At 35.9% G+C, this 14,118-nt stretch overlaps 1 protein-coding gene across 2 annotated transcripts in view; it reads left to right on the plus strand.

Moving 5' to 3' along the window:
- OLFM2 (olfactomedin 2) overlaps window positions 1–13,797 on the plus strand; it is a 576,857-nt gene extending 563,060 nt beyond the window's left edge. For both annotated transcript variants that reach the window (XM_053717919.1, XM_053717918.1), the window contains exon 6: window positions 12,933–13,797. In XM_053717919.1, the coding sequence (XP_053573894.1) occupies window positions 12,933–13,607 (675 nt within the window). In that variant the 3' untranslated portion in view covers window positions 13,608–13,797. The remainder of the gene's footprint in view (window positions 1–12,932) is intronic.
- The last annotated feature ends 321 nt before the right edge of the window (window positions 13,798–14,118 follow it).

Genomic DNA, 14,118 nt, shown 5'->3' on the forward strand with positions numbered 1-14,118 from the left:
TCTTTCAGGTTGGGGAGCTGTTTGGGGATCTCTGACAGCACAAGGGGTTTGGAAATCTCAAGAGGCGAGATTACCAATAAATATTTTAGAACTCCGTGCAATTCTCAGGGCTCTTCAGTTCTGGCCTCTGCTAAAGAGAGAACCGTTCATTTGTTTTCAGACAGACAATGGGGGGTAGTTATCAACGTGTCTACTTTCCTGCCTTCGCCGGCCCAATACGCCCGCCTAAGCTCGCCTACCTTCGCCGCCGCGGACCTGAAAAAATACGCCTAAGTTATCAAAAAAAGCTGTCAAAAAGCCGCGGGGCGATGAGCAGCGGACTGTGAGAGTTATCACTCATCCGATCTCGCTGCTCTTTGGCTGTTTGACAGGTTTCTTGCTAGCCTGTCACTAAGCACTCACACTAAACTACACTGTTCTACCCCCTATACCGGCGCCCCCGGAGCCCCCCGCAACTAAATAAAGTTACTAACCCCTAAACCGCCGCTCCTAGACCCTGCCGCAAGTCTTATAAATGTATTAACCCCTAAACCGCCGCTCCTAGACCCTGCCGCAACTCTTATAAATGTATTAACCCCTAAACCGCCGCTCCCGGACACCGCTGCCACCTACATTATACCTAGTAACCCCTATCCTGCCCCCCCTATACCGTCGCCTTCTATAATAAAATTATTAACCCCTATCCTGCTGATCCCGCACCTCGCCACAAATAAATAAATAGTTTAACCCCTAAACCGCCGCTCCCTGAACCCGCCGCAACCTATATTACATTTATTAACCCCTATCCTGCCCCCTACACCATTGCCACCTATAATAAATTTATTAACCCCTATCCTGCCCCCCCTACACCGCCGCCACTGTAATAAAATTATTAACCCCTAAACCTAAGTCTAACACTAACCCTAACACCCCCCTAACTTAAATATTAATTAAATAAATCTAAATAATATTTTTATTATTAACTAAATTATTCCTATTTAAAACTAAATACTTACCTTTAAAATAAACCCTAATATAGCTACACTATAAATAATAATTATATTCTAGCTATTTTAGGATTTATATTTATTTTACAGGCAACTTTCAATTTATTTTAACTAGGTACAATAGCTATTAAATAGTTATTAACTATTTAATAGCTTACCTAGCTAAAATAAACTGAAATTTACCTGTAAAATAAATCCTAACCTAAGTTACAATTAAACCTAACACTACACTATCCTTAAATTCATTAAATAAATTACCTACAAATAACTACAATTAAATACAATTACATAAACTAACTAAAGTACAAAAAATAAAAAAAGCTAAGTTACAAAAAATAAAAAAATAAGTTACAAACATTTTACAAATATTACAACAATTTTAAGCTACATACACCTAATCTAAGCCCCCTAATAAAATAACAAACCCCCCCAAAATAAAAAAATGCCCTACCCTATTCTAAATTAAATAAAGTTCAAAGCTCTTTTACCTTACCAGACCTTAAAAGGGCCTTTTGTGGGGGCATGCCCCAAAGTTCAGCTCTTTTGCCTGTAAAAGAAAAAATACAACCCCCCCCAACATTAAAACCCACCACCCACATACCCCTAATCTAACCCAAACCCCCTTTAAAATAACCTAACACTAATCCCCTGAAGATCATCCTACCTTTAGTTGTCTTCACTCAGCCGAGCCACCGATGGAACTGAAGAGGACATCCGGACCGGCAGAAGTTATCCTCCAAGGGGCGCTGAAGAAATCTTCCATCCGATGAAGTGATTCTCCAAGCGGCGCTGAAGAAATCTTCCATCCGGACGAGGTCATCTTCCAAGAGGCGCTGAAGAAGTCTTCTATCCGGGCGAGGTCATCGTCGAAGCCGGGTCTTGAATGTTCATCCCGCCGACGCGGAACATCCTCCTTTCCCGACGAAATACCGACGAATGAAGGCTCCTTTAAGGGACGTCATCCAAGATGGTGTCCCTTCAATTCCGATTGGCTGATAGGATTCTATCAGCCAATCGGAATTAAGGTAGGAAAAATCTGATTGGCTGATGGAATCAGCCAATCAGATTCAAGTTCAATCCGATTGGTCCAATCAGCCAATCAGATTGAGCTCGCATTCTATTGGCTGATTCCATCAGCCAATCAGATTTTTCCTACCTTAATTCCGATTGGCTGATAGAATCCTATCAGCCAATCGGAATTGAAGGGATGCCATCTTGGATGACGTCCCTTAAAGGAGCCTTCATTCGTCGGTAGTTCGTCGGGAAAGGAGGATGTTCTGCGTCGGCGGGATGAACATTCAAGACCCGGCTTCGACGATGACCTCGCCCGGCTAGAAGACTTCTTCAGCGCCTCTTGGAAGATGACCTCGCCCGGATGGAAGATTTCTTCAGCGCCGCTTGGAGAATCACTTCATCGGATGGAAGATTTCTTCAGCGCCCCTTGGAGGATAACTTCTGCCGGTCCGGATGTCCTCTTCAGTTCCATCGGTGGCTCGGCTGAGTGAAGACAACTAAAGGTAGGATGATCTTCAGGGGATTAGTGTTAGGTTATTTTAAGGGGGGTTTGGGTTAGATTAGGGGTATGTGGGTGGTGGGTTTTAATGTTGGGGGGGGGTTGTATTTTTTCTTTTACAGGCAAAAGAGCTGAACTTTGGGGCATGCCCCCACAAAAGGCCCTTTTAAGGGCTGGTAAGGTTAAAGAGCTTTGAACTTTATTTAATTTAGAATAGGGTAGGGCATTTTTTTATTTTGGGGGGTTTGTTATTTTATTAAGGGGCTTAGATTAGGTGTAAGTAGCTTAAAATTGTTGTAATATTTGTAAAATGTTTGTAACTTATTTTTTTATTTTTTGTAACTTAGCTTTTTTTATTTTTTGTACTTTAGTTAGTTTATGTAATTGTATTTAATTGTAGTTATTTGTAGGTATTTTATTTAATTAATTTAATGATAGTGTAGTATTAGGTTTAATTGTAACTTAGGTTAGGATTTATTTTACAGGTAATTTTGTATTTCTTTTAGCTAGGTAGTTATTAAATAGTTAATAACTATTTAATAACTATTCTAACTAGCTAAAATAAATACAAAGTTACATGTAAAATAAATATAAATCCTAAGATAGCTACAATATAATTATTATATATATTGTAGCTATATTAGGGTTTATTTTACAGGTAAGTATTTAGTTTTAAATAGGAATAATTTATTAAAGTATAGTGTAGTGTTAGGTGTAATTATAACTTAGGTTAGGATTTATTTTACAGGTAAATTTCAGTTTATTTTAGCTAGGTAAGCTATTAAATAGTTAATAACTATTTAATAGCTATTGTACCTAGTTAAAATAAATTGAAAGTTGCCTGTAAAATAAAAATAAATCCTAAGATAGCTAGAATATAATTATTATTTATATTGTAGCTATATTAGGGTTTATTTTAAAGGTAAGTATTTAGTTTTAAATAGGATTAATTTAGTTAATAATAAAAATATTATTTAGATTTATTTAATTAATATTTAAGTTAGGGGGACGTTAGGGTTAGGGTTAGACTTAGGTTTAGGGGTTAATAATTTTATTACAGTGGCGGCGGCGTAGTGGGGGGCAGGATAGGGGTTAATAAATTTATTATAGGTGGCGACGGTGTAGGGGGGGCAGATTAGGGGTTAATACATTTATTATAGGTGGCGACGGTGTAGGGGGGGCAGGATAGGGGTTAATACATTTAATATAGGTTGCGGCGGGTTCAGGGAGCGGCGGTTTAGGGGTTAATACATTTATTATAGTTGCGGTGGGCTCCGGGAGCGGCGGTTTAGGGGTTAATATGTATAGAGTAGCTTGCGGTGGGCTCCGGGAGCGGCGGTTTAGGGGGTAATAACTTTATTTAGTTGCGGCGGTGTAGGGGGGACAGATTAGTGGTGTTTAGACTCGGGGTACATGTTAGGGTGTTAGGTGCAGACAGCTCCCATAGAAATCAATGGGATGTCTGGCAGCAGCGAACTTGTACTTTCGCTATGGTCAGACTCCCATTGATTCCTATGGGATCCGCCACCTCCAGGGGCGGCGGATTGAAAACCAGGTACGCTGGGCCGTAAAAGTGCCGAGCGTACCTGCTAGTCATTTGATAACTAGCAAAAGTAGTGAGAATGTGCCGCACTTGTGTGCGGAACATCTGGAGTGACGTAAGAATCGATCTGTGTCGGACTGAGTCCGGCGGATCGAAGCTTACGTCACAAAATTCTACTTTTGCCGGTCTCGAGCCTTTGATAACTAAGGCGTATCAGCCTCGCCACAAATACGCTGCGGAATTCCAGCGTATTTGAGGTTGACGGCTTGATAACTACCCCCCAATATCACAACTGTGGCTTATGTCAATCATCAGGGTGGGACTCACAGTCCCCAAGCTATGAAGGAAGTATCTCGGATTCTTGCTTTGGCAGAATCCAGCTCCTGTCTAATCTCTGCGGTGCATATCCCAGGTGTAGACAATTGGGAGGCGGATTATCTCAGCCACCAGACTTTACATCCAGGGGAGTGGTCTCTCCATCCAGATATGTTTTCTCAGATTGTTCAGATGTGGGGTCTTCCAGAGATAGATCTCATAGTCTCTCATCTAAACAAGAAATTTCCCAGATATCTATCTAGGTCCAGGGATGTTCAGGCGGAAGCAGTGGATGCGTTGACACTTCCTTGGTGTTATCATCCTGCTTACATCTTCCAGCCTCTAGTTCGTCTTTCAAGAGTGATCTCCAAAATCATCATGGAACAGTCTTTTGTGTTGCTGGTGGCTCCAGCATGGCCACACAGGCTTTGGTATGCGGATCTGGTTCGGATGTCCAGTTGCCCGCCTTGGCCACTTCCGTTACGGCTGGACCTACTATCTCAAGGTATGTTTTTCCATCAGGATCTCAAATCATTAAATTTGAAGGTATGGAAATTGAACGCTAAGTTCTAAGTCATAGAGGTTTCTCTGACTCAGTGATTAATACTATGTTACAAGCTCGTAAATCTGTTTCTAGAAAGATTTATTATAGAGTTTGGAAGACTTACATTTCATGGTGTTCTTCTCACAAATTCTCCTGGCATTCTTTTAGAATTCCTAGAATTTTACAGTTTCTTCAGGATGGTTTGGATAAGGGTTTGTCTGCAAGTTCCTTGAAAGGACAAATCTCTGCTCTTTCGGTTTTATTTCACAGAAAGATTGCTATACTTCCTGATATACACTGTTTTGTACAGGCTTTAATTCGTATTAAGCCTGTCATTAAGTCAATTTCTCCTCCTTGGAGCCTTAATTTGGTTCTGAAGGCTTTACAGGCTCCTCCATTTGAACCTATGCATTTTTTGGACATTAAACTACTTTCTTGGAAAGTGTTGTTTCTTTTGGCCATCTCTTCTGCTAGAAGAGTGTCTGAGTTATCTGCTCTTTCTTGTGAGTCTCATTTTCTGATTTTTCATCAGGATAAGGCAGTTTTGCAGACTTCTTTTCAATTTTTACCTAAAGTTGTGAATTCTAACAACATTAGTAGAGAAATTGTTGTTCCTACCTTATGTCCTAATCCTAAGAATTCTTTGGAGAGATCCTTACATTCTTTGGATGTGGTAAGAGCTTTGAAATATTATGTGGAAGCTACTAAAAATTTCAGGAAGACTTCCAGTCTATTTGTTTTATTTTCTGGTCCTAGGAAAGGTCAGAAGGCTTCTGCTATTTCCTTGGCTTCTTGGTTGAAACTTTTGATTCATCAAGCTTATTTGGAGTCGGGTCAGGCCCCGCTTCAGAGAATTAAAGCTCATTCTACTAGATCAGTCTCCACTTCATGGACTTTTAAGAATGAAGCTTCAGTTGATCAGATTTGCAAAGCGGCAACTTGGTCCTCTTTGCATACATCTACTAAATTCTACCGTTTTGATGTATTTGCTTCTTCGGAAGCAGTTTTTGGTAGAAAAGTTCTTCAGGCAGCTGTTTCAGTTTGATTCTTCTGCTTTTAGATTTAAGGTTTTTTTTCTTTCAAAATAAAAATAAACTTATTTTTTTGGGTTGTGGATTAATTTTTTCAGCGGAATATGGCTGTTTTTATTTTTATTCCCTCCCTCTCTAGTGACTCTTGAGTGGAAGATCCACATCTTATGTATTGATATCCCATATGTCACTAGCTCATGGACTCTTGCCAATTACATGAAAGAAAACATAATTTATGTAAGAACTTACCTGATAAATTAATTTCTTTCATATTGGCAAGAGTCCATGACGCCCACCCTTTTTATGGTGGTTATGATTTTTTTGTATAAAGCACAATTATTTCCAAATTTCCTTTGTTGATGTTTTCTACTCCTTTCTTTATCACCCCACTGCTTGGCTAATTAACTAAATAATTCCTATTTAAAACTAAATACTTACCTGTAAATTAAACCATAAGATAGCTTCAATATAACTAATAGTTACATTGTAAATATCTTAGGGTTTATTTTTATTTTACAGGCAACTTTGTATTTATTTTAACTAGGGTAGAATAGTTATTAAATAGTTATTAACTATTTAATAACTACCTAGTAAAAATAAAGACAAATTTACCTGTAAAATAAAACCTAACCTAAGTTACAATTACACCTAACACTACACTATAATTAAATGAATTCCCTAAACTAAATACAATGAATTACAATTAAATAAAATTATCTTAAGTACGAAAAAAACCCAAACACTAAATTATAGAAAATAATAATATAATTACAAGATTTTTAAACTAATTACACCTAATCTAATCCCTCTAAAAAAATAAAAAAGCCCCCCAAAATAACAAAAACCCTACCCTATACTAAATTACAAATAGCCCTTCAAAGGGCCTTTTGCGGGGCATTGCCCCAAAGTAATCAGCTCTTTTACCTGTAAAAATTAGTACAAATCCCCCCAACATTAAAACCAACCACCCACACAACCAACCCTATCCCCCTTTAACAAAAACTAACACTAATCCCCTGAAGATCACCCTACCGTGAGACATCTTCACCCAACTGGGCCGAAGTCCTCAACGAATCCGGGAGAAGTCTTCATCCAACCGGGCAGAAGGGGTCCTCCAGACAGGCAGAAGTCTTCATCCAGACGGCATCTTCTATCTTCATCCATCCGGCGCGGAGCGGGTCCATCTTCAAGACATCCGACGTGGAGCATGGTCTTCAAACGACGGCCGACGACTGAATGAAGGTTCCTTTAAGTGAGGTCATCCAAGATGGCGCCCCTTCAATTCCGATTGGCTGATAGAATTCTATCAGCCAATCGGAATTATGGTAGAAAAAATCCTATTGGCTGATGCAATCAATAGAATGCCATCCAATAGAATGCCAGCTCAATCCTATTGGCTGATTGGATCATTGTAAAAGCACTTTGCCTGCCTGAGCCCTTTCTCTACTACTCTGAAGAATCATGATATTGCCAATCCTATGTCCTGAGATGGCAACATCAGTTATGTCAAGGAACTGAATCAAGAAACAGACACTAGCATTTATTTTTAAATTTGGAGTGCTTGGGTCGCTACTAATATTATTGCTGATGCTATATGACTTGCCAGTATCCCTCTAGAACTTCCTGTAATAGTCAAAAGTTATTAGGGATTGAAGAAAAAAGGTAAAGTTTGTAAACTGAAAAATAAACTGTGCAATTGTTAATTTTGTTGGAAAACAGACTAACCAATTTAGAAAAAGGTCTACAAGTCTGTTCCTCTAGGTTCCATCCCATAGTATTACAGTCTATAAGTAGACTATTCCTCCTCAAGGAACCTGTTGTCATTTTCCCTCAAGGTTCTGCAGCTATAACAAAAAAAAAATGCTATCTCTTTGACATATGGTTCTGCATAGACTCTCCTCTATAGGACTGTAGTCATATAAGAAGACTGAATAATTCCTGTTAGCTTCTTATTTGTTTATTTGTCTTTTACATAAGTTCTATATTTTTAGGCTGCCCCTGAGCCGTTTTTACTGTTTTCTCTCTCTATCTCTTGTTCTTATTATTATAACTTATATAACACCAAATTATGTGCTCTTGTCTTGTTATCATTTCTGATTGCTTATTCATTTTTGGCATAAGCTGCTGTCACCAAATAAAGAGTAAAAGAAAGCATGGGTAGATATAAAGGGGAATAAGTTACCAATCTTAGTGTTAAGTAAATGATTTCTTGCTCTGTACACTGCAAATCCTCAACCGGGACTACTGAACTAGTAGAAAATGTATATTTCAAAACACACTTTATATATACTTTATTTAAATTCTACTCATTTAACTAGAATACACCTCTCTATAATCCATATGTATATTCATTCACTCAAATTTACAACCCTATAAAACAAATCTGTAACACTAGTTAAGTGTTACAAGACGTTGTTCATTAAATTTACTGTACCTCTTGTTTGTGGGCATCTTCACCTTCAAATCAAGCTCTATCACAGTTTGCCAACACAGCTCTGTGGCCCAAAGCCAAAACGCATTTAAAATAAAGTCAGCTATAACCTGAAGGTGATTAAAGACAGATTGTATCATAACTCATAGTTATTGTTTCTCAACTAAACAAATAAAAATGCCTAAAATATGACAACACATTGCAGAATATCTGTGTAAGTGTTCATTTTAACAAGCATAAAAATATATTCCCTCACAAATAATAAGCAGCTTAACTGCTCCAAACTAGGCCAGAGAATGAGAAATTTCTTGTCAGTGTTGACTGCAAATCCCGGGAGCTACTTCAATTTTATTTGATAAATTATTCTGCTAGCAAAAGATGTTTAAAATGACTACTAGTTTAATGAACTTTCTTTGTAACAGTCAGTTACCAACAAAGAAATCAATAAAAAATCCTTATTTTGTTTTATAAGTTTTAAATTTGAAGGATAATAATATAATAATAATAATATATCGTATATAATATATCTGTTAGTAGATTTTAAAAATTGAGGTGTGATGGTTACACGTTTTGATCAGAATAAAATTTCTGAGTAAAAGATATCCTTTTTGCAGAGCTCCCAGCTGTTGCAACTTTGCAGGATTGTATAGGTTTGAAAACTCCCACTCCCCCTGCTGCCTCTTCCCTTATCCTAGTTTCAAAAAGTCAAATTTAGGACAACCAGGATCAGCTCACACATTCAGCCATTCATCTTAATCATGCCCATTTACCTCTTGCTGACTCAACTCCTCCCCTTACATCAGTCACACTCACAGACTGTCCCATCCCTGTTCCAACCCATCCCCAAGACTTCATGTCTTAGATATAGGATTCTTAATATTGAAAGGTGTGTTTTTGGTATAACAAATTTGAACAGCATCATTAAAGCTATACAAAATCAGACATTTTGTAGATTGTTTTTCTTTTAATAAAAAGCATTTCCTCTCTACAATCAACTCTTTCTTGCTGCCTCTGGAAGAATCAGTGTATATATTGTTTGGTTACAGGACTTACATTGTTGAGTTTTTGCATTTGTTTATGTGGAGTTAAATATTAGTCTAAATAATTTACTGAGCCTACAAGAAAAAAAAATCAATGTGCCCTTCCATGAAAACATTGGACATTCTTATTGTATCCATTTTCTAATCAGCCTTTTGCATGCCCCTTCTTCAACCAATGCATAATGGTAACAACTTCTTAGGCAATCTTACTGCTTGCATCTTCTTCAAATGTATAATGGTCACCACTCCTAAGGCATCATACTTCACATCTTTTCTTTAACAAATGTATAATTGTAAGCAATCCTACTTCATACCTCTTTTTCAATCAATGCAAAATGGTAATGATGCCTTAAACCATCCTACTGCATAACTCTTTCTCTTGAAATGTATAATGGTCACCACTCTTTTAGCCATCATACTTCACACATTTTCGAAAACAAATGTATAATTGTAACTACTTCTTAAACTGTCCTACTGTACTCCTCTTCTTTAACAAATGTATAATTGTAACTACTTCTTAAGCTATCCTATTACACACCTCTTTTTCAACCAATGCAAAAGTGTAACCACTTCTCTTGGTATCTTTAGCTGAAAAAGCAGGAATGTAAGCTTAAAGGGCCATTATACACTCATTTTTTCTTTGCATAAATGTTTTGTAGATCTATTTATAAAGCCCATAAAGTTTTTTTTTTTTTTTTAAATGTATAATTTTGCTTATTTTTAAATAACATTGCTCGGATTTTCAGACTCCTAACCAAGCCCCAAAGTTTTATTTGAATACCGTCAGCTACCTTCTCCAGCTTGCTCCTGTTTGTGTAAAGGGTCTTTTCATATGCAAAAGAAGGGGGGGGGAGTGTCTTATTTCCCACGTGCAGTGGGCTTTCCAGCTACCTTTTAAATAGAGCTAAACTGAAAGCTTCTAAGTAAGTTTTTAAACCATTTTATACTGGATTTTTATATCAGTATCTGTGCATCTTATTCTTTATAGTAGTGTCTATTACATGCAGTTATATGAAAATGAGTGTATACTGTCCCTTTAAGGAACCAGCTCATTTTTGGTTCAGAACCCTGGTTAATGCTTGCTGATTGGTGGCTACATTTAGCCAATCAAACCTCAAAGTCCCCTAGGACTTTATATAAAAGTGCTTTCTAATGTAGCATCATTCAGTCTTATCAATCATCTCAACGTTAAAGGGACACTAAACCCAAACATTTTCTTTCATGATTTAAGAAGAGGATACAGTTTTAAATAACATTCCAATTTACTTTATTATCTAATTTGCTTAATTCTTTAGATATCCTTTTTTGAAGAAATAGCAATGCACATGGGTGAGCCAATCACACGTGGCATCTATGTGCATCTACCAATCAGAAGCTACTGAGCATATCTAGATATGCTTTTCAGCAAAGAATATCAAGAAAATTAAGCAAATTAGATGATAGAAGTAAATTAGAAAGTTGTTTACAATTGCATGCTCTTTCTAAATCATGAAAGAAAAAAATGTGGGTTTCATATCCCTTTAATTCTCTTAATGCCCAGCATCTTGACATAAATAAATTATTCCTTGAGCAACCTGACTAATATCTAAAGATACCAAAAATATTTAATTTTGAATTAACTTGATAACATTTAGAGAGAAATTGTACTCATTTTTAACCATGCATTTAAAAGAGCAGCATTTACACATGCTGAAAATATTTGCTTTTCTTAAACAAGTTAAACATTTTTAAAGGGACAGCATATTTCTTTTATGATTTAGGTAGAACAAATAACTGTAAACAAATTGCCAGTTTACTTCTTTTATCAAATTTGCTTCATTCTCTTGGTATCATTTATTGAAGGAGCAGCAATGCACTACTGGTTTCTAACTGAACACATGCGTGAGCCAATGACAATCGGTATATATATATATATATATATATATATATATATGCAGCCACCAATCAGCAGCTAGCACTCATGTGCTTTGCTGCTCATAAGCTTATCTAGATAAACCCTTAAACAAAGGATAACACATAAATGAAGCAAATTAAATAATAAAAGTAACTTGGAAAGTTGTTTAAAATTGCTCTCTCTTAATCATAAATGTACAATTATGACTTTACTGTCCATTTAAGCTCTTTAATTCTAAAATGAAACTAATACCCTAGTGCCTGTTTATTACCTACTAATACTAATTGACTTTACAAGTATAACACAAATTCATTGATTTATTTAGGAAAAGAACAAGTTAAAAAAATAAAATACATGTTGATGAAACAAAGAAAAAGTTGACTACAATGTCAAATTATTTTACTTTCCAGATGTTATGAATCATCAAAATCAATGATACTCCTCTGTAGATGAAACTGTACCATTAATATCTGCCCTGTTATCTTTAATAACATCAATAATGCAATAAAATAACTCATTAAATATAAAAATAGAACTAGGTCACTTTGCTCTGAGGTAAAACAACTAATAACTATTGTAATTTATTTTATTCCATTTGATCATTTAAGACATCAAATGCACATATTTGTTTAGATTACTTAGATCCTATAGTATACAGCAATCAACAATCATCATTTTATTTCTAAGTGGCAATCTCTTACTTCTAAGTACCAGTGTAACACTATTGATTCTAAGCAGTAACACAATCCTTCTAAGTGATGGCGCCATTAATTCAAAGAAGTAACACTATTGATTGTAACTTGTAATACAATTAATTTTTAGTCGTAATGTCATCAGTCCTGAGAGCAAAGTGTAATACTATTGATCTGAAGCAGCAATGGCCTGCATTTTAAATGCTGGCTGTATTGAATAATGGTGGAAATCCTATTAATGCTAAGTGGCTATACAATATTATCTAAAGTAATGCTCATTGTAAGCAATAAAGACGTATTACCTAGGAGAACGCAATAATGGTTACGTAGCATTAATACTCAGTGTGAACTGGGTTTTAATTAATATATGAGAATTGTTATTGATTTTATAACCAATAATATATCATACATATTGTAGTCATGTTATTTTTTGTATGATACTTTTTTTTTTTTACATTTTTAATAATGTAAAAATAATAGGTTTGTCAGAAATAAAAAATTCTGGATATAAAAATTAAATGCTTTTTTTTAAAATGTAATCTTTTTTTCCCCTCTCATAATTTTTCACAGAAATCTTATAGCTAGAATTATACCAAATGTACTGTTATCTATTCTATTAATACATTTTGTTGTTGTACAATATTAACTAGATATACTTATATTACAATATTTAATGGGTTAAGGACTGTCTTTGTATATATAACTATAAAAGGGTCCAGTGTTTTAAGGACATTGTGACATATATAAGATCTTTAGGATACAGGACTGTTTTCACAGTGCTTGTAAAGTAGGTCATTTGAATCCCTGCCTTTCTGTAATGTCCATAATTAAGTCGTTTTTTTCCTAAATTGTTCTTATAAATTACAGGATTTTTTGGCTGTTTCCTATAATAACAGATCATAATCAGTCTAATAGCATAATCTTTTTTTCTTTTCTCTTTAAGGTCTGGTACATGGATGGTTATTTCAAGGGTCGTAGAGTCTTGGAATACAGAAGTCTCAATGATTTTATCAAAGGCCAAAACTTCATTCAGCATCTTCTTCCTCACCCTTGGTCTGGAACTGGGCATGTGGTATACAATGGTTCTCTCTACTACAACAAGTACCAGAGCAACATTGTGGTAAAGTATCATTTCCGGTCACGCAGTGTCTCTGTTCAAAGAAGTCTTAACAACGCTGGCTACAACAATACATTCCCTTACTCCTGGGGTGGCTTCTCTGACATTGACTTCATGGTGGATGAAAACGGGCTCTGGGCAGTTTACACAACCAACCAGAATGCAGGAAACATCGTGGTAAGCAAGCTGGATCCTCAAACTTTGGAGATCCTCCAGACATGGGACACTGGATTCCCAAAACGTAGTGCTGGAGAATCCTTCATGATCTGCGGCACCCTCTACGTGACCAATTCTCATTTGGCAGGAGCCAAGATCTACTTTGCATACTACACAAATTCATCTACTTATGAGTACACAGATATTCCATTCCACAACCAGTATTCCCACATATCAATGCTGGACTACAACCCACGAGAGAGAGTTCTTTACACTTGGAATAATGGTCATCAAGTTCTGTACAATGTTACCCTGTTTCATGTTATAAAGACTTCTGGGGAATGATGTTGACTATATTGGACAATCATCCCACCTTTTTTTTTTTCCTTTGTTTACTTATTTTTACAGTCTAATATTTCCTGTTATTTCTATGAAACACACAGAACACAAAAAAGACTTTCACGTGGTTGAGTGAGCATGGTATCAAATTAACTTTTTTTTTCCTGGTGACAAATAAATACAATATTTGACATTGGTCTTGTTTGATTGATTATTTGTTTTCTTTGATTTTTTTTTTTTTTAAACACTAGCATATTTAAACCTTGTTTTCAAATAGTTTCATATAGACAACAGGAAGAAATGCATCAACAAAATTTTACTTTTACCAGTTTTAAATATGTAATTAAAAGGGACACATTTCATAACTTCCCATTAAAAACACATATCAGAAAATAACCCTTATAAAGTCATTTATTCTGTTTTAATAGGGAGATAACATACCTTCCCATTAAAAAAAAAAACATAATAAAAAAACATAAACCTTACAGAATCACCTACAGAGTTTTTTCTTCTTTTT

This window comes from Bombina bombina, chromosome 6 (assembly GCF_027579735.1).
Source record: "Bombina bombina isolate aBomBom1 chromosome 6, aBomBom1.pri, whole genome shotgun sequence".
Taxonomy (NCBI): Eukaryota; Metazoa; Chordata; class Amphibia; order Anura; family Bombinatoridae; genus Bombina; species Bombina bombina.